Source organism: Oncorhynchus clarkii, chromosome 8 (assembly GCF_045791955.1).
Source record: "Oncorhynchus clarkii lewisi isolate Uvic-CL-2024 chromosome 8, UVic_Ocla_1.0, whole genome shotgun sequence".
NCBI classification, from domain to species: domain Eukaryota; kingdom Metazoa; phylum Chordata; class Actinopteri; order Salmoniformes; family Salmonidae; genus Oncorhynchus; species Oncorhynchus clarkii.
The window spans coordinates 33,599,941-33,622,180 of NC_092154.1; the positions used below are offsets into that span (position 1 = coordinate 33,599,941).

At 42.1% G+C, this 22,240-nt stretch overlaps 1 protein-coding gene and 1 long non-coding RNA gene across 2 annotated transcripts; both read left to right on the forward strand.

Moving 5' to 3' along the window:
- Positions 1-871: 871 nt before the first annotated feature.
- LOC139415310 (allantoicase) lies at positions 872-5,418 on the forward strand. The gene is made up of 11 exons (XM_071163348.1): positions 872-1,155; positions 1,256-1,306; positions 1,408-1,495; positions 1,609-1,728; positions 2,375-2,454; positions 2,527-2,659; positions 2,756-2,911; positions 3,492-3,565; positions 3,869-3,977; positions 4,455-4,582; positions 5,146-5,418. The coding sequence occupies exons 1-11, from the start codon at positions 1,066-1,068 to the stop codon at positions 5,299-5,301; spliced, it is 1,185 nt and encodes a 394-aa protein (XP_071019449.1). The 5' UTR covers positions 872-1,065; the 3' UTR covers positions 5,302-5,418.
- Positions 5,419-8,643: 3,225 nt separating this feature from the next.
- LOC139415649 (uncharacterized) lies at positions 8,644-12,621 on the forward strand. The gene is made up of 3 exons (XR_011634970.1): positions 8,644-11,368; positions 11,541-11,604; positions 11,825-12,621. It is a non-coding gene; the product is annotated as an uncharacterized lncRNA (long non-coding RNA).
- The last annotated feature ends 9,619 nt before the right edge of the window (positions 12,622-22,240 follow it).

The window sequence follows — 22,240 nt, forward strand, 5'->3', positions numbered from 1 at the left end:
TATTTAAACTTCTTTCCAAAACAGATATTTATCGTATTTCAGTTTGGGAGCTAGCTAGCTATATATTGTAACGTCCCTGGGTTTATAAACGCGGAAATCGACACGAGCATGCTTTTGCGGCACAGTCGTTAGCGCGCCGGACCTCGGGCTCGAAGGTCGATGGTTCGAGACCTGCTCCTTTGTCTGTTTCATTACAATATGTTCATTTTCATCAGAGAGCAGCTCACGGTTTCACAAGAGAGTCGAGTGTTGAAATGTACTTTTAATTAGAAAATGTGCAAGAATTTAACATTCAAGAAATGTCAAAAGTCATCAGAATGTTTTACTGGTATATACAAGAAAAAAAAACTGCTCCTCCCTAGACAGGAGTGACCGGTTCTGCCCAACGGTGAAGTCAGCTCAAAACAAGAATGACACTAGGTTAAGCACGTGGAGTAATGAGTAGGATTCTGATTTCACATGCAAAAGTGATTGCTTTTGATAAACGCTTTATCTGCCTTCCCAATGATAACTGGTTGGAAAAGCGAACATGCATTTTATGGAAAAGAGACGTACGTTTCTGAATGACGGATCATGCTGCCTTTGTAAAAACATAACCAAGCGGTTCAGATTGCTGTTCGATTTTAGCAGGGCGCGCCTCCCTCACGTGACGGACCATAGTCCCGTGCAACTCTGGCCAGTTTAATATAGCCCCATCGTGGTTGTACAAGGTGCTCTCGCTTTCTTCCCACAAAAGAAAGATAGAGCACAACAATCTTGAACAGATATACAGTATTCAAAACAAAAAAAATCAATTCCCCCACCACCTATCTCGTTTAGTTTAGTTAACACTGCTGTCAATGACTTCCCAGTCACCGGACTTTGCCCTGGTGAATTGATTGAAAGAAAACAGGCACCAGAAGAATCTATTCATTAGTGGTTGTGGACTGCTTTTTTAAACTTGGAAGTACAGGAAGCTGTAATATATAAAAGCAGATTTATCTTATTGTATGAGGTAAATGAGAATTATTTTCTTAATCTGGATCGAGTTACATATTGGGATTGTAAATTATAGTCTGCAATAGAATGGCAGACCGAAAAGCAGTGAAAATTGTCAGTGGTCAACCAGACTTTCTGCAGTTTAATAACCTGGCCTGTGAGACAGCTGGAGGAAATGTAAGTCTTACACCATGGGCACAAGTTTGACATTTTGAAAACTGTAAATTACACAACATGAGACAATGTTCATCTGTTTACGTGCTCACTATCATTTTAGGTTATTTTTGCGACAGACGAATGGTTTGCACCAGCTAGCAATCTTCTGAAGGTACTGTGCACACTTACATTACTAATCCACTGTCATCTGTTGATCCACTACCATTCACATCTACCACCCTCTTCCCTTTGTTCACTGCACGTGGTTGGAAGAGAGAGCCACCAGAGTTCATGGCGTCTGCATTCACCGAGTACGGAAAATGGATGGACGGCTGGGAGACGAGAAGGAAAAGAATACCTGGTATAACTTGAAGAGACACAAAATGACAATCATTTCATTGGTGGGAAAATTAAATGATCATAGGTAGGCTAATCTGAATACAGAAGCTTGACATTGTCTGCTTTCTCTTCCAGGTCATGACTGGTGCATCATCCGGCTGGGTGTACCTGGCATCATACATGGCCTGGATGTGGACACGTCCTTCTTTACTGGAAACTACTCGCCCTCTGCCTCTGTTCAGGCTGCATGTCTGGGTATGGATGACTGTGTAACAGGCTGTGTTTACACAGGCAGCAAAATTCTGATATTTTTCCACTAATTGGTCTTGACCAATCAGATCAGCTCTTTTGCCAAAAATTGTGAGGGAAAAAAAATCTGTCTAATACCTCATGATAGGTTAGAAAGATCCATAGGGTGTTTTCACATGGAATTCAGTACCCTGGTTTGGTTTCCTGGAGTGTTTGTCAGAATTCTACAGATTACGTTTTGCTTTCACAAGACAAGAAAAGAACTGTTTCGGGGCGTGAATTAGCAAGGCCCACATTCTACATGACATCCGCAAACTAACCAGTGTGAAATGGCTAGCTAGTTCGTAGTGCGCACTAGTAGTGTTTCAATCGGTGACGTCACTTGCTCTGATACCTTGAATGAGTTGTTTTAAAATAGAGTGAAACAGGGAAGTACTACCTGAACTTGTCCAGTAAGAATGCAGATTTTCTGTAACTTTTGTGGAGGGATAGGCAACGATGCTTCGAGCGTGATCGTCACCGACGTGTGCAGAGGGTCCCTGGTTCAAGCCCAAGGTTGGGGCGAGGAGAGGGACGGAAGCAACACTGTTACAGTTACAATTGGCAAAAGTCATAGTCATGCATGTTTCTGTGTTTTTGTCTGTCTGATCAGATGAGGCCCCAGCACTGACCCTGGAGGGAGACCGCACTGGCATGGCTGCTTCCGACAGTCAGTTTGAAGCAGTTGCTAAGGTACAACCGTTTACACTGACACTGTACACACACACTGGAGAAGCTCAATGATCAATTGTGTTTGACTGACAGTTGCACTCTGAGTCGTGGGAGGAGCTTGTTCCTGTGACAGAGCTGAAACCTGGATACTCCGACACCTGTCATAACTACTTCCCAATCACCTACCCCAGCAGAGTCACCCACCTACGACTCAACATGTACCCAGGTAACACCTCCACGTCAGACACTCTCTCTGCTATTGGTTACATCATTTCTCATCAATATTCCTGATAAAGGATCTGTACTTACGCTTGTGTTGCAGATGGGGGGATTGCTAGACTGAAGGTCTATGGCGTTGGGCAGAAAGACTGGTCTGCCCTGCCCACACAGGACCAGCTGGACCTGGTGGCCCTGGTCAACGGTGGGGTCTGTCTGGGCTACAGCGACGCCCACTTTGGCCACCCCCGGAATATGATTGGTATGCCAATGCTGTCATTCTGCAAACATTTCAATGGGGCTTCTGTCATCATACTGATTAAGGACTCAATCACTTCAGTACAGATGGCACTGGAATATAAAGTAAAAACAAATAGGGCAATATTTATTTTCGCACTATTCATTTGGAAATACTGAATAACACAGACAGATATAACACAGACCGATATAACAAAGGCAGAATTCTTTCAACCAGCTGTGTCCATCTCATTTGTTGATCTATCTTTCACTAATGAAGTGCACACATGATTTATCTATTTGGTAAATGATTCCAGTCAGTTGGGCCTTTGTGGCTGAAAGATCTTACTCCAATCTCATGATGTACCTTTGGGATTTGTAATTGTTGTCGAAAGAAGCAGTGTGAGTCTTGAATAGTTAGGTCTTCCTTAATATATATATATATACAGGGAAATTACTGGCAGGCCTGTGATATGTTTTAATGACGATGTAAATATTGGCAACGGTCCAGAATCTCATCGGTAGTGCATACCATTGGTAATGAACATATCAAAATGAGACAAGTCTATAGACTGGGTTGACCGGGAAACGTCATACCCTTGTAGGTTTGGGAAGATCTGCAAACATGGGCGATGGATGGGAGACAGCCCGTCGACTGGACAGACCCAAAAACCTACAGGTAACTCGTCACGTGTACAGGATACAGCGAGTGTAAACGGTACAGTGAAATGCTTACTTGCCGCTCTTCATCAACAGTGCAAAATAAATTCAGCTAAGTTTGGCACATGCCATAATAGCACTGGATCGTGTTCAGTAGGACAATTCAGAGTAGAACTTTTTGAAATGTTTTCTACAGAAAATCTGTGTTCTTTTTGGGCAATTTCAGGTAGTACCTCCCTGTTTCACTCTATTTCATAATATTTTCTCCTTGGTGAACACGACACTGATGTATCATCTGGTGACATGATACTGTGCTCCACAGGTGGACGGGAAGGGCATCCTACAGGTACCAGGTTATGAGTGGGCTGTTCTCAGACTGGGGCATCCCGGAGTCATCAGCCAAATTGAGATAGACACCAACCACTTCAAAGGTAGAGTAACACACGCACGCACACACATTCTGTCTGTTCCAGTCACTGTTAAAGACTTGGTTACTAGGGTTAGGATTAGGGCAGGTAGGCTAGCGGTTAAGAGCATTGGGCCAGTAACCCGAAAGGTGGAAAAATCTGTCGTTCTGCCCTTGAGCAAGGCAGTTAACCCCCAACAACTGCTCCCCGAGCGCCCATGACGTGGATGTCGATTTAAGGAAGCCCACTGCACTTCTCTGATTCATAGGGGTTGGGTTAAATGCAGAAGACATATTTCGGTTGAATGCATTCAGCTATGCAACCGACTACTAGGTATCCCCTTTCTCTAGTTATGACAATGTAACAGGTTAGATTACAAGCGATCACAATGGAGACATCCACATCTTTCGCCTCTGTTGTAAATACGGAAGTCCACTGTACAGACTACTGAGACAGAGGTTTTGTGTTTCTCTTACTGTATCATGTGATGACAACACGCAGGAAACTTCCCAGACTCCTGTAAGATAGAAGCGTGCCATCTGACCCCCGAGGAGGAAGGGAAGTATGTGAGTGGCAGGTGGAGCAGCGATCCAGGAAACAAATGGCGGGTGCTTCTGCAACCTCAGAAAGTAGGTCAACCATTATCCCTTTAATTCACTCCAATGCCTGGGCCCGTTAGAGCGCTGATCTAGGATCTGTTTAGCCTTTTAGTAAGTTCACAATGCGTAGGGGGGACCTGATCCTAGATCAGCGCTCCTACTGAGACTTTATCAGCCCATTTTCATCCAGAATGTTTTTTTTCAGCATTTTAATCAATTCAGTGTTTAAATGTTCTCCCCATCCAGACAGATGGGGAGAAATTCAAGTGTGTGTGTTTCAAAACATATTATTTAGGTAAACAATATTGAATGTGCATGTATAACAACTAAATCAGGTCTTGGCAAATGTAAGGAGGATATCTGTCTCATCTGTGAGAGGTGTTGTGCTTCACACTTCACTCTCTAATGTGCCCAAGTTTCTGTGACGTGAAACATCTGCCAAAGTCAACAGTCCACCTAACTTACTTTTCCCCCTCGTGCAACTGCTTAAGTACGAAAACGACTCATAACCTACAATCAGTGATGATAATAACCATTCCAAACTGCCACAGTAAAACATCAGTTTTGTGAGAACTGTTTCCTGTCTGTTCTAGCTGCAGGCCCATCACAGGCACTTTTACTCATGTGACTCGCTGGCGCTGTCTGGGCCGGTCACTCACGTGCGTCTGGTCATCGCCCCAGATGGAGGGGTCAGCCGACTCCGACTCTGGGGGCGTCCGACTTCCACAAGACACATCTCCAAACTGTGATGCATTAGGCCACATTATTGGATGAGTTTTGGTGAGCTCATTGTGGAAATTAATGGCCTGAGTGTAACATGTAGGCTACATATGAAGCTTAAAAAAATAAACTTTCATCTGAAAAGATACAACTGGGTCTAAGGAGATGCATAAACTATGTATGTTTTGACATTATTTTTGAGTTTATATTGGATGCAATTATATTAAGAAATCTTGCATAGCTGCAACAGTGGGTCTCACAGGGTTAAGCTGTTATAGGAAACAATGGTGTGTGTGTGTGTGTGTGTGGTGTCAATGCCATGTGAAGAATTGTAGCAGTAAACAAACAAGTGCTTGCACTTGTTGGCGATTCAGCACCACGGACAGCGGCAATTGGAATCTCCACGATCTGACCTTCAGACACTATTTAGGCCTAGTCGTAGGTTTGCACTGTAACCAAGCCAATAATATTGTAATTTTCCATTTGTTTCCCACATTCAGAGCGCTATCTAGCTTTTTCAACCACAAACGTGTTTTGTCATGTTTAGGCTACAATGTAGGTAAAAAGTGAAATCCGACACGCCGGCTTACCTAATGTAGCCTAACATTTATTTTGCCATGTGACTATGAGATAATAAGATGGAAGTAGACCGAATTGTAAACAGCTTAGTGTCTTTGAAAAAATGTGTTGCTTTTTTTGTTACAGACTTGCCCAGTTAAACAGAGTGATGCTGCCATCTAGTGGATAGACTCATCTTCAACATTTTCATTTTGAAGACTGATTGAAAATACTGTTATTGAAACTTAAAAGTATGACAAATAATTTCATTCAAATACTTAAAAAATAGTTTGCAGTCGTGCCCATCAGTAAGGAAAAAGAAAGAGGAGACACTCTCACATTCATCCTTGAATCTCCTATTTCACTATTTTGTTTCAGTTCAAACTGTAATAAGGAATGTGCCTATAAACTGCAATTAAGTGTAGGCCTATTTATGTATTTGTTTATCTGGATAGCCTGCCCTACCCCATTACTTTAAGTGAAAAGTTTTCATTGCAGCCTACCCAATGAGTTTAAGCTTCCAAAAGATATGCTGAAAAATATGGTAGCCTACATGCACGTGTTCTGGTGGCGTGCTGGTGATAATGGGATTTGATTGAAAAGCTAGTTTGGAAAAAACTGTCCAAAGCTTTTGAGTTTGTCTTAGCTTATGGGTTCGTAGTATATCCTGATGACGAATTCAAAGTGTAAGACAGTGATGAGGGAAAAGTGGATCGTACATGTTCTACCAAAACAAATCCACAATAGGACGGCATAGGCTACAGTGCATTCGGAAAATATTCAGGCCCCTTAACTTTTTCCGAATTTGTTACGTTGCAGCCTTATTCTGAAATGGATTACATAAATTTTTGCACTAAATTTACACACAATAACCCATATCGACAAAGTGAAAACCAGTTTTTAGACATTTTTGAAAATATGTTAAAAATATAAAACAGAAATACCTTATTTACATAAGTATTCAGACCCTTTGCTATGAGCCTCGAAATTGAGCTCAGGTACATCCTGTTTCCATTGATCATCCTTGAGATGTATCTACATCTTCATTGGAGTCCACCTGTGTTAAATTAAATTGATTGGACATGATTTGGAAAGGCATACACCTGTCTATATAAGGTCCCATAGTTGACAGTGCATGTCAGAGCAAAAACCAAGCCATGAAGTCGAAGGACTTGTCCGAAGAGCTCAGACAGGATTGTGTCAAGACACAGATCTGGGGAAGGGTACCAAAAAATGTCTGCATCACTGTAGGTCCCGAAGAACACAGTGGCCTTCATTATTCTTAAATGGAAGAAGTTTGGAACCACCAAGACTCTACTTAGAGCTGGCCGCCCAGCCAAACTGAGCAATCGGGGGAGAAGGACCTTGGTCAGGGAGGTGACCAAGAACCTGATGGTCACTCTCACAGAACTCCAGAGTACCTCTGTGGAGATGGAAGAACCTTCCAGAAGGACAACCATCTCTGCAACACTCCACCAATCAGGCCTTTATGGTAGAGTGGCCAGACGGAAGCCATTCCTCAGTAAAAGGCACATGTCAGCCCGCTTGGAGTTTGACAAAAGGCACCTAAAGGACTCTCAGACCATGAGAAACAAGGTTCTCTGGTCTGATGAAACCAAGATTGAACTCTTTGGCCTGAACACCAAGTGTCACATCTGGGGGAAACCTGGCACCATCCCTATGGTGAAGCATGGTGGTGGCAGCATCATGCTGTGGGGATGTTTTTCAGCGGCAGGGACTGGGAGACTAGTCAGGATTGAGGGAAAGATGAACGGAGAAAAGTACAGAGATCCTTGATGAAAACCTGCTCCAGAGCGCTCAGGATTTCAGGCTGGAGCGAAGGTTCACTTTCCAACAGGCCAATGAACACAGCCAAGGCAGTGTAGGAGTGGCTTCGGGGGACGTCTCTTAATGTCCTTGAGTGGCCCAGCCAGAGCCCGGACTTGAACCTGATCGAACATCTCTGGAGAGACCTGAAAATAGCTGTGCAATGACGCCCCCTATCCAACCTGACAGCGCTTGAGAGGATCTGCAGAGACAAATGGGAGAAAATCCCTAAATACAGGTGTGCAAAGCTTTTACCGTCATACAGAAGAAGACTCGAGGCTGCCAAAGGTGCTTCAACAAAGTACTGACTAAAGGGTCTGAATTAATGTGATAATTGCGTTTTTTACATTTTGAATAAATTTACAAACATAAAAAAAAAAAAAGAAGACTTTTTGCTTTGTCATTATGGGGTGTTGTGTGTAGATTGATGAGAAAGAAAAAAGCAATAATTGAATCCATTTTAGAATAAGGCTGTAACGTAACAAAATGTGGAAAAAGTTAAGGGGTCTGAATAGGACCATTTCTGTGCTTTGACTTGCAGAGAGTGGAAGAGGAATAGTAGAGTCAGGAAGCCAGGGGAGCAGGGCACTGACAATGATGCAGGTAGAGATATAAGCCACAGCATTGGTTCTCTACATCTGTCTTGTGATGTGCAGGCCAATTGTAATCTGTTGTCAATGAAACCGTAGTCAAATATTGTAGTCAGGATGAAAGGCTGTGTGGACAGTTTAATTCAAAGAGACCTATAAAACAATTATATCACTATCAGAACATGGTATTGAGAGAGAACGTAGATTTCTCTTACGTTTTCTTCTACTTCCTCAAGGTGCTGGAATAGCTGTGCTCCTGTTGTCTTTGTGCTGACTTAGCGGTAACGCTGTGGTTCTAAATCAGTAGTTGTATAGTAAACTATTGAAAAACATGAACTTGTTTGACCATGCTGCAGGTGATAATTGTTTTGTAGGCAACGTTTGCTTTGTGGATTTCACCGGACAGATGTTGGTCTCTGGTTTTGTGATGAAACAAACTATGTGTAGTTGAATTTATTCCGCCACTGTGTGACTGTTGTCTTTTTGGTGTCATGGTCTTATTGTACATCACTGTGGCTCATGAACAAATTGATTACAGAGCAAACACCGCAATTACCACAACAGGTTGTAAAATGGCTTTTTTTTGCTGGCTTGGCTTGGCTTCCTCAGTGATTTTACCCACGCACCACTACTGTGAGTGAGATTGATTTGATCATGCATTGCTTGTTTGTTTTGAAGTTCCCAGAGCTCAGTGAAAGTCCACCTAGGGATGTCAGAGGACAGTATCATCAGCAGTGTCCAGGAGCAACTGTCTGACCATGAGATGATGTCCTCTTGCCCACCTGAGCTGACTGCTGGTCTTTTCAAGGAGGTGATTGAACAGCTCAACTCTGTCCTATCAGCAGAACCCTTTCTGGGCAGTCCTCCCCTGTTGCCTCTGGTACTCTGGCAACTGAACAGATGGTCAACATGGTCCAGAAGTGTTTCAATGATCACACCAATCCAGAGGACGAAATAGATGTTGAGTCCTGCATGCCAACCCGCGACAGACAAGGTGATGACTATTTTTGAAGACATGTTGGATAAATGGAACATAAAAAGACCCGGGAATCGTCTAAGCTGCTTTGAGAAGTGGCTGTGAAAGTTAAAATGTTGGCATCTGGCAGTGACCTTGCGTTGGAGCACCTGGATGCTGAAGACTCTCCTGTTCCAGAGAACCTGCACATACAGTTTATTGCAAGGCATTGGTGGAAAAACCTTGACACTGTCAAGTTCAACACCAAAGCTTCAAAGGCTGTGGCCGAGATGGTAGCGAGAAGGTTTTGTAGCGTTACCTCTGTTTTGGTTCAGACTTCCCATTCATTTAGTGGCACTCCCAGCTTAATAAATACGTCTGGCCCATCTGACAGGATCCTTGATTTCCGTGGCCATTGGGCTCATACAGACAGATGTGGATTTGGAGGCGTCAAATAATTGACGACTTTGTTGTTGATGTCACAGATCTTGTGAAGGAAGCTGAATTAGATAAGCCAGAAAGCACCCAGAGAGATCCCCAAATGGCACGTTGCATGTCAAAGCAAATAACTATTTCAAACTAGAAAAACAAGCCAAAGCAACAATGGCTCAAGGCAAAACAATCCTCAGCCATATTCTGATTTCCAAAAGAAAAATGTTGACCAAACGGTGACTGCAGGAGAGCTTTCACAAATAGGGAATGTGGTTGGAATTATACTGGAGGACATTGAGAAGGTAAGCAGTGGATGTGGTGAGGACCTGGAATCCATTTTCCTCTTTGCCAAGGTCATCAGCCAAATTACGGAAAAGAGTGGGAATTTGCTCTCCCTGGCACTCCCATCCCTTCTGAATAACCAGAGAGGACTACTCCACCCATTGTGAGATGTCCAGTCATCGACATGAGCGAATCCACTAAGCCAGAAACATTGGTGTGTGATGCCAGGAAATCCATGTCTGCTATAACAGATACCGTGATAAAGGAGGAATATCCAGAGGGAGAAGGGCAGGTTACTGTGATCTGACAGCTTGGATAGCTAGAATGGAGGAGGTCATATATCAGAGTAGGATTGGTGCTCTCTCCCATGATCTTACTCACCAAGTCAACGTCATCAGTGACCGTGGCGGCTGGAAAGATTGCATCCAATACAGTTCTTACTAAACTGAAGAGAAAGGACAAGAAGGTTGGGAACCCAACAGCTTATGAGCTTGTTCAGCTGTTTGCAGAGGAGTCAGTGAAGTGTCTCCTCCATCCTAGTCTTGTGCTTTCTTTAGCATCAATGAGTTTGGCTCAGGGAGTCAGTGTGTTGGCTAGCACGTCCGAAGATAGGATTTCCTGCTCCTCTTCTTCATCAGTATTCAGTGAGTGGCACAGTCAGTCTGTTTAACAAAGTTATGGTAAGCCAGGTCATGGACTTTCTGATGCCCAAAGCAGAGTGTCATCTTCAACCGAGGGACCAGAATCCCTCCAAGTATCTCTGTCCACTGTCACTGACCTAGGCAGTTTAATGAGTGGCAAGTCCTCCCCCTCGGCCATCTCTCTCCTGTGTCAGTGTGGCAATAAGTGAACCCTCCAAAGTAGTACGAGGCTTTGAAGCCAACATGGACGGAGAGAAAGAAGATACCACCAGTCATTCTGGTGTAGCTCAGAAAATCGTCAGTGATCAGATGTCGACGGGCCCAGATTTGGTCAAATATGCCTTGCCTCCATCCCGATCCTCTGACAACTCAGACATTGATGATGCCTTTTACCGGCCTCGTCAACACGCTAGGGGTGAGGCTTCTGTCCAAAATCCAAAACCCCAGTTGATGTCGCACGCACATCACAAGACCTGATCCCGACGGTAATGGCTGTCTTCTGTGCAATGTCAGGCTCCTCTGAGACACAAGCTTATCCAGAGAGCCTGAGGATTCATAAAGAGTACAAACATCTGTTGGAGGAGTTTAGCTCAGAGAAAATCCTCCAACTGGCTGTGTCGACTCACGACCATACCTTTGATAGGATTCTTGTCAAGTCCTTGAGTAAAGAGCTCCTCGACATATGTAATAAGGCCCGCCTCAAGAACATTGTTCGAAGCCACCGGATCTAAAGTGCTTCCTCTGGCTGAGGATGCGAAGGCTGGCAAAGTGAAGTTCTCGTTCCTACAACGGCTTGCCAAAATTGTTCAATGTGAGTAAATAACTCAATTGCGAGTGTCTTAAATATAAAGCCATCCATTCATTTCTGAATCTTTCTGGTGTGTTAGATTCGGTTGTTGTTATTATTATTATTATTATTATTATTATTATTATTATTATTATTATGTTGTTTTTTCTCTTCCAACACTTAATCCTCAAATAAGATGAACAATAAGGATTCACACCTCTCAGAGTCCGAAGACCAGACTACTGCTGAGAGTAGCCTGGGTAAGAACATACAGCAGGACATTTTCTATTCCATATTGGTGTACAAAGAAAAGCTATTGGAAAATAAAAAAAATGATCTAGTCTAGTAATCTCTTATGTAAAACTCAAGTTGCTGGTTCTCATGTATCGATGTAATTTATGTTGTAACTGAGAATAGATGCCATTGTACATTATAACATCATTCCTAAATGAAAGTACATGTCAAATCGGTCTTCTGTAGTGCCCAGCATAGTTCCACATGCTGCCACATCTGCACTTCCAGAGGATCTTCTCTCCACGTCTCAACAGGAGAAAGCAAGCATACCCTTGTCAAGATATTTTCGGCGATCTCCAAAAGGCCTGTCCAGGCCCTTCAAGTGCTTATTGGCTAATTGATTAAATATCATTGCATGAATTGATGGCCTTTCTGACTTCTTGTGGGGGTCATGTGTTAAATCAGATTAGAAAATAACTTTTTTTTAAATGTTAGTCTAGTAATTAGTGATTACCACTTAACAGGGATTAATGCAGGTTGAGGACAAGCGTGGAGTGCCACACAATTTAATCATAACATAGTCATAGCTATATCACCATCTACACAACCAGACCATTACTAAACAGAGTAGTGCTGTCCATGAGTGTTGATTCTAGATGACACACACACATACACGGTGGCAGGTAGCCTAGCGGTTACGCGTGTTGGGCCAGTAACCGAAAGGTTGCTGGTTTGAATCCCAGAGCAGACTAGGTGACAAATGAGCCAATGTGCCCTTGAGCAAGGCACTTAACCGTAATTTCTCTTGTAAGTCGCTCTCAATACGTGGGTCTGCTAAACTGTAACGCACACATTAAATACTTTATTTGAATCCACCAATCAAATGTACATTTAAAAAAAGCATACAAACATTTCAAAGGTGCCTGTATGCAAGTCACTGAAGGGTACCGGGGGCACAGAAATAATCTCCTTCTTCTGCCTACGACAGCTGAAACAGGAGTACCCAGCCGCCAACAGCTTTGGCTAGTTTAAGCCAGGCCCACAAGCCTGTGTACGTGGCAGAGACCGCCAAATATCAGTGCCACCAGCTTGCACCTCCACCCAGGCTGTCCAAGCACGAGGGGCTGGTATTTAAGAAACTAGCCATCAAATGAGCAGCCCACTTCCAAAATGAGCTGTCGTTGTGAGGAACTATAGTTTTATCAGACATTTGTTCTGTTTTGTCCTGTGATGTGAGTGATCTGTTTTTTCACACACACACCAAATACTTCAGATACTTCCTACCTCAGTCTAAAATAACTGATGCAATATTAACTACAGGCCTACTTAGTTCATATGTAATGCATTCATAAAGGATGCAGGACACTCTGACAAGGAAATCAACAGTTTATTTTATTTTTTAATCATTGTAGAGAATTTGGTGCCATAATACATATCATACCTGCATATATCCAGTAGGGGGCAACATATACAGTATACACAAGACACAGGACCACTACATTCTATCATCAGCCACTCATAGGAATATAGTTTAAGATTTTTCAAGGGGTGCTGTAGCACCCTCAGCATCCCTACTTCCCTCAGTTATAGACATAGGGCCAAATGATAATGTACTACTAAAACTATAAATGCGATTGAACATACTTGGGCTTTGGGCTATCAAAAACCATGAAGACATAACGGATATAGGCCTACATGATATAATTGCCCAAATTGTAGTGGGTAGAGAATGATAGAGCAACCACCTGTGACGGAGGCATCATTGACCACATGCTGGCGCCAAAACACATCGTGGGATTCAATCACGATGTATGCCGTTGTCCGTATGTTTTCACATTTTAGGGGCGAGGCACTCCCACACTTGCATCTTCCCTCCGGAACGAGACTCTCACACAATAGTTCCTGGCGCCATCAGAGGTGTGAAGACTGATCAAACTTGAGTTGACATATGAAATGTAACTGTATGAATTGAATTGTGATGTTTGTAATCTCATTAGCGAATAAAGAGCTGAACATTTTCATATGTCTCACTGTACTGTATGTGGAGCAGATATTTATTTCCAGAGTTGCTTGACTAAACTGGTTTCATCAAAGCAGTAGCGGCCCGGTTGTGCGCTCATATTATTTAGATTGAGTTGTGACGATTAGATTAGAGGATGTGTGTGATGTTTTTATTCTCTTTGATTTCTTTGTTTTGGCTGGCAAAGTGAAGCTAATAAACGTTGGGGGTTATTGAAATTGGGTTCCGCCCTGGGTAGGATAAAATGAGGATGTTTGTCTCCATTCAATTTGAGTCATTTGTAATTACACATTTCCTGGCAACACTTTGACTTTGCCCACGGTTACGGTGTATGCTATGTTCTAGACTTAGACAAAATGTTACCTTTTTATATTGACGACTTATGGTATGTACGCTTTTGATAATTGTATCTTATTGCATTCCTGTAATAAATCAATTACTTTTAAATTGATACATACTGTTGTCCTCATACTTCAGAGTAATATTATTTGATTCATGTTATGGTTTAATGGTACAGTTAATTACACAATCTTATACTTTGGTTTCCAACTTGGTGTAACCTTCTGGTTCTAAATCCTTTCTGAGGCATGGACACGATAGTACTGGAGCTCATACAATCTTTGTTTATTTATTTATTTCTGGGACAGACAAAAACTTACACTGCAGTGTTAGTTGACGTGACTTTTCCCACACTCCATTAATTACATCAGCATGAAACAGTCTGTTATATTATTCTTGTTCTGAACGTATAGTATTTTAATTTTGCATATGCGCTCCGCACAAAAGTATCAAATACAAAATGTACAATAGCAATCACATGGAATAAATACCCGATTGACAACACATTCATGCACATACCTGGGACAGACAATAACATACATCGCAGTGGTAGTTGACTTATGGCTTCTCGCACACTGCTACAGACAGATTTAAATACTATTAGTATAGAATTTCTCCTAAATTAATTCTGTCATCTCCAGAAAGTTGGAGTGGATTTTCAGTCTATAATTACAAAATATGGGGAAATTGATGTCACGTGTGGATACATGATTGGGTCTAATGTTGCTCCAATTTCAATGCAGATCTGTGCTCTTCCTTAAAATATGCAACGGGGTCGTTTTACTGAGATTTCACCACCCAAGTATTGCGTAATGTTTGGTGAATGCAGATACTATTTAAGTATATTTCCGCTAAGTGAACCATAACATCATTTAGGTATCTACTTAGCAGAGTGAGTGCTGTAAGTGTTTATGCTTGATAACACATCCACCCTACTTTTTTTTCTGTCACCCTAACAACGTTTGATCTAGCGTGGATGACAGCCGTTAACAAGCCATTTATTTTCAAGCACTTTTTCCTGGTTATACGATCAGAATGGGAGCAGAAAGATTTAGGCGTCTCCTCCCCTATGACAATACATCTCATGTTCAGTAGGTGTCACTACAGCTCCAGCAAATGTTGAAATCCGGCAACTCCCTCAGTATTGATGCTATCGTTCCACAATGCCACGTTAAATTGTTCAGATAAGACTGTCTGTTCTGTTCTGAAATGGAGTCTGAAGTCCAATATTTTGAAACAGTCTAGTCCTAGACTCTTAGTCTATATCATACCAAATCATGCACGGCCCTAATCCTACTGTAATCAATTAGGATACATGATGTATTGTCTTATTCTTTATAAACTCTTAGCACAAGATGGAGGAAATACTTAAAGGCTAGTGCACACCACACTGAGGTGTTGTGAAATGGGTCTATGTGAGCTGTCTATGGTGGGAGGAGAGCTGGTCTCTATTTCACGCTAAGCAGAGTGCTAGCTCTCACTACTTGCGCTCAGTGGACAAAACATTAGGAACACCTTCCTAATATTGAGTTGCACCCGCTTTTGCGCTTAGAACAGCCTCAATTCGTTAAGGCATGGACTCTACAAGGTGTCGAAAGCATTCCGTAGGGATTGCTTGCCCATGTTGACTGCAAAGCTTCCCATAGTTGTGTCAAGTTGGATGGACGTCCTTTGGGTGTTGGACCATTCTTGATACACGCGGGAAACTGTTGAGCGTGAAAAACCCAGTAGCATTGCAGTTATTGACACAGTGAAACCGCTGCGCCTGGCACCTACTACAACATCCCGTTCAAAGGCAATTCAATATTTTGTCTTGCCCATTCCCCCTCTGAATGGCACACATACACAGTCCATGTCTCAAATGTCTCTGGGCTAAAAAAGTTACTTCATCTACACTGATTGAAGTGGATTTAACAAGTGACATCAATAAGGGATCATAGCTTTCACCTGGATTCACCTGCTCAGTCTATGTCATGGAAAGAGCAGATATTTCTAATGTTTTGTCCACTCAGTGTAGGACGGATTCCGTAGTGGTTCTCATTCTCTACAGTGGATCTCTTCTTCTCAGAGATCTTCCTCCCTTCTTTTTTTTCTCTTCCCTCCATTTCGTCCATCCCTCCTCCCCCTTTGAGGTATATGATGTTTAGCTGTGAGAGTGAAACCGAAGTTGGTGGAGGAACCGAGATAGTTGACTCGGAATTAAAAGGTCAGTTCTGGCCTACTTAACTGGGTGTGTCTCCCATAGACATCAATGCAAAAGCAGCTGGGCCTGGCCTACTTAGTTCATTGACCTTTATTGAACCAGAAAAAAAAACGGAAGTAAAAAAACAGTCTCCTTACCGGCCAATTGGTTCAAAGCATTGCTGTCCTGGCAGGAAAAGGGACATCCATTTACACAGAGACAGTGGGGGTGTTAATAGTCCAACAAAATGCAATGAAGGAGGAAGTTTTAAAATGTATATTGGAGGAAGGGAAAAACAAAAAGTATCCTCTGCAATGTTGATCTCATGAATATTGCAACTGTAATGATGCAGGGTAGGCTAAGCATTGAAATGCATGGAGACAAATCTTGACAAAGCACAGCGCTCTCTCTCTCTCTCTCTCTCTCTCTCTCTCTCTCTCTCTCTCTCTCTCTCTCTCTCTCTCTCTCTCTCTCTCTCTCTCTCTCTCTCTCTCTCCCTCCCTCCCTCCCTCCCTCCCCCCCTTAATCTTCCATTGACACATTCCATTTTTATTTGATTGCTAATAAAGAGCCCTTGAGTCAGATAGAGGGTGAATCACGGCAAGATGCTTTTCTCCTTTTGTAGCGTTCACATCCCATCAGTGACTGGACATACTCATTCGCTCTCATTGAGTAGCTCTAATCAACACGGTGCATTCTCAGTAGATTACCACCTCTATCAAGGGTTCTTGCATGGTGCAAGAAGATACATTAGGCATGGCGAAGAGCCCATATGCCAATGCGATATATATATATATATATATATATATATATATATATATATATATATATATATATATATATATATATGAAAAAATGGATCTGGGTATGGTGATTGTCACACATGCACATATGATATAGAGGACAACCATATATGTAGTATTTTGTTGAGAGAGAGAACGGAACTCATCAAGCCATGACTCACTATCCACCATTCTTATCCTTGGATTGGTATTAAAAAGGCTCAAAGTTCCGAATTGTGAATTCGCAGAGCTGTGGAGGAGAGCCCGAGAGTCCGACTGATTCATGAAATGAGCTTAACTGGGAAAACTGTGATCCGTTGCCCATTTCGAGACTTAAGATTGTGATTTTAAAGCATTTTTTTTTTTACGCACAGCTGCCAAAATTAGGTATCAAATGTAAATGAAAGAGCTTTTTAATACATTCCAGAGTAAAAAAAAAACGAAAAACAGCTCGAGCCAGAAGACCCATCAAGGTGGGTCTGGCAATGTGACTCTCAACAATAGTGATATTCTGCCACATGCAGCCACACAAAGAATACTTGTATTGGCTCTAGAGTGGGAGAGAGTGAATATTAAATACTATTACATGGCCTATTTTCCAAGCAGCTGTGCTTGTGAAATGCATTCAGTTTAAACTCTATGAGCCAGTGGGAGATGGAGGGCTGTTAAGAACTAGAATTCAGTGTTAGAATGTCCCCCTCTGTGGGACTCAACACCTTTGATCCTTAGCTTTAGAATATAATGTCGTGAATTTTATCACAAATATTTTGTTGTGTATCAGTGTGTGTGCATACATGTTTGAGTGAATACGGTATTTACCGTTACCTCAAAGTACACAAGCTTCATAGAAAATGACGTGATATAGTCTGGCATGGCCCTTTAAAGCAGTCTTGTCCGAGCCAGAAAGGCAGCAACCTTTTTTTCTGTTGCTAGGCTTTTTAGAGTCTCATTTTAGTCTTTGGTACGACTCAACCGGGGCTCGAACCCCTAAAATGCTCATCTCAGGGAGGACACTCTAATCACAAGGCCTGCTGAGTTGGTTATATGGTGTGAACCTTTAGTGCTCCTTATCTGCTTTCTTCTTCCCTTTTGAAATTTCATTCTCACGTTTCTAGCACCAGCTTTCCTAATAATACAACATCAAAACAGCTGCTTTAGTTTCTGTCACAAGGTTTGGGTGCATATGTCAGATCATTACACTAGCATTAGCGCCACAAAAGGCCAGGGACAGAATATTATTCTCAACTAAAACAAGCGTGGGAAGTGAGAACTATTAGTCAGAAAGATTTGCGTGAAATGGCTTTCAGGTTTTCTAATTAAATCGTATATGGTATCTGCTGCTGCCTTTGGGTGACTTTAGGTGACTTCAATCCTCAGCTCAGTTCTGGTACAGAACCTCTCTGAAATCACATTGAATTATAATATCATAAATAGTGAGTCAGGGGGAGACACGTAGTGGGGAATCTCAAGTTAAGTTTCTCTCGTTTCTGAGTTTCTGAGCCGCTGACATTGAGGGGCTATTCTGAATAACCTTGCAGATGATGTACTTGGTAACTGATGATGCATCCCAGTTTATCTTCTCATGTCTCATTTCAAAATGTTCAGTTTAATGGTCTGAAAAATAAGAACAATAAAAGTTGTTGGCACACTCAGACTAATGAAGCCTAATTATCCACCAGCTTCGGGACAGAACACAAAGGAAGAATATTCACTGGCCCAAATATAATGACAAACAATGAAGAGGAAATATATATATCAATACTATAAGAAATAAGGGATATTAATTGTATGCGAGTTGTTGAAAGACTATTATTGATGCAGCTGCAGAACATTCCAAACTTTTAAGAACATTACATTTTTCTTGCTCCTCCCAGACTTCTCACCACTCAAAATGTGTGGCCCGGAACTAACCATTTTATAACGACAAGTCATTTCCAGGCATGGCCTTCAGGCCTTCAGGGTGAAATCCCGAAGATACAATATGGATAAAGCAATGATGAGTGACCCTGAATGAACCACTTTGATTCAGTAAAGCATCAAACCGTTACATTCTAGTAAGACGTAACGTTATACAGCATCACACAGCATTTACACTCCACCTAATTGGACAAGTTTGGGTAAATAAAGCAGCAAGAGACAAACAATGAGCAAAATGAACTTAACTGTGTTTCCAGGTGAATACAAACCTGCTCCCCCTCACAGCGGGATCATGGGTAAAAGATGGCAAGTGTCTGTTGATGAAACAAACCCCACCCACGCACAAACACACACACATACACACACACACACACACACACACACACACACACACACACACACACACACACACACACACACACACACACACAAACACACACACACACACACACACACACACACACACACACACACACACACACACACACACACACACACACACACACACACACACACACACACACACACGCTATGCACACACAAACACACACACTAATATAAATCCTACAAAGAGCTTCTTCTCTGTTGGCACTCTCACCATCTTTGAGTTTCTTTTTGAATCCTTTTCCCCTGCCAAATTTGCAATATGTCACAAAATTTGTATTTCAAGTGGAGCCGCATCGTATAAATCACTCAGTCATTTTCGTGGGTGTGAAATAATAGGGCGACGAGGGAAACTATTTCTCTGCTCTCTGCAGTGCAGGCCTCCTCACAGCAGACTGCCCGGTGTGCACAGGATGGAAACGGTGACGTGTTCTATCCATCTCTGTGTCGTGTGTGTGTGTGTGTGTGTGTGTGTGTGTGTGTGTGTGTTTCACTGTCTGAGAAAGCCGAGAATGTAGAGATCAGTGCCCCAAATGCCAGGAACCAGTCGTCTCTCTGTCTTTCTCTCATCCTCCTACCGCACACGCGCGCACACACACAATCACACACACACACACAATCACACACACACACACACACACACACACACACACACACACACACACACACACACACACACACACACACACACACACACACACACACACACACACACACACACACACACACACACACACACACACACACAGGTGGAAAAAGTACTTGAGTAAAAGTAAAGATACCTTACTAGAAAATGACTAGTAAACGTGAAAGTCGCCCAGTAAAATACTACATGAGTTAAAGTCTAAAAGTATTGGGTTTTAAATATAATTTTGTATGAAAAGTAAAAGAAAAAGCATAAATCATTTCAAATTCCTTGTATTAAGCAAACCAGGCGGCACTCATACATCATTTACAAACAAGGCATTTGTGTTTAGTGAGTCCGCCAGATCAGAGGCAGTAGGGACGACCAGGGAAGTTCTGATAAGTGTGTGAATTGAACCCTTGTCCTGTCATGCTATGCATTCTAAATGTAACTTGTACTTTTGAGTGCCAGGGAAAATGTATGAAGTAAAAAGTACTTTTTTATTTTTATGTAATGAAGTAAAAGTAAAAGTTGTCAAAAAATAGAAATAGTAAAGTACAGATACAAAAAAAACTACTTAAGTAGTACTTTAAAGTATTTTTTACTTTGCACTATTGCACACTACTGAGACCACACTTACACTGCCAACCATTTAATTCTGCTGTCCTATCCCCATCAGCGACAGTCAGTGAACCTCATAGACAGGGCTGTGTGTTGGCAAAACAAACGGCTCGTCCACAACGTTCTTAGTCTATAACGACTTGTTTCATTCCAAAACACCCGTTTCCATCTGCTAGCAGAATCAGAGGTGAGCTTGCAGCTGATTGACAGTTTTTTTCTAATCGCTTAGGTACTATATTCACAATTATGTGGTACATTTTCACAACTCTTAATATAAAACTCCAAACTGGTCACGCTTGTAACACAGCCAGTCTTCTATTCAAAACCTGTCACTGTGCATTCATTTGGATTATAAACTCTCGCCACACAACCATTGATTCAAAATACAAGTTGATTGTGAAATGTAATGAGAACATTGGTTTAATCACCAAAACACAACATAATTATATCTTTTTCAATTTAGTCGTTTTAACTACCAGTTAATCCAATAGCAAACAATGCAAGATACGAGTTTCAAATCGCCCTTAGAAATACTGAAAGTAATATGCAACAGTACTGTAAATTGCAGTAGATTACACAGTTTCCACATGCGGCAATAGACTTACATTATCCAACAAAATTGACAGAAAATCTATGATTTCCATAATATCTGTCCAATGTGTAATCAAAGGTGTGCTCAATGAAGACATTCTCTACAATCATTCATGCAAATATATATAGATTTCTTTTCCGATAGAATTGCAACATAACGTAGGTGTACTGTCTGTTTTCACATGTAAGAAATTAAATGAAAAAAATGTAATGAATGAAAAGAAAAACCTACTGTTTATCACGCATGAATTTGCATCAAGCCTGTCTTGAGCATTTGGCCACACATTCTCATCCACACCACAGTGAATGTCCTCATTGTTCATGTACTGCTGGAAAAATAATTTGGCGTGGCGAATCCGAGCTTGACATTGCTCTTCATTGATGTTGTCACATGCCTCATCCATGGCCAGAAGGGTGGCACGCTCATGGGAATGGTGATCGTACACCTTCAACCTCAAAATAATTCCTCAATAGGGTTGAAGAAAGGAGAGAATTGGGACAGATATAGGGTCACGAATCTGGGATGGGCCCCAAACTATGCCAAAATATGCATGGTGAAACCTGACATTGCCCCAACAATGACATAGGAGTCCCCTTCACCTTTGACAGGCCTGCTCAATTTAATTGAGAAACACAATGAGGTGTGCAGTGTTGTAGGATCCAAGTAATGACCTACGTCCTACCCCACCATCTTCAGCAATAGCTGCACAGGTGGAGATGTTTCACCCATGTTGTCCAGGCACTTGGATGGTCGTCCGTTGGCCGATGAGGTTCCGCCCATGGCGCCGAGTTTTGACCAAGTTGAAGCCCGCTTCACCAATAAAGATATACTTGTGATGGTTCACAGCTTCATCAACCACCATCACCCTCCAAAAATATATTTTGGTTAGTTATTTTTTAAAGTATAGTTCCAATATGGTATTGTGAAGTAACAGTAATACCAGGGCTGTACCTGAACATACTTGGCCCACAGTTGTTTCACCCAGTCGTTGTTTCTCTCAAAAGGCACCAGGTAAATGTGTTTCATAGATACAGTACCTGGTGCCTCTTCAAAAGGCGGGCGATTGTTGGTATGCTGATGGATGCCACGTTGGCAAAGGTGTCATCGTTCTCCTCAATGGCCCGCTTTATTTAGGACAGCCATATGTCACTCCTGGCCCTCACCATTTCCACCACTTCCCACTCTTTCTGGTCGATCAGC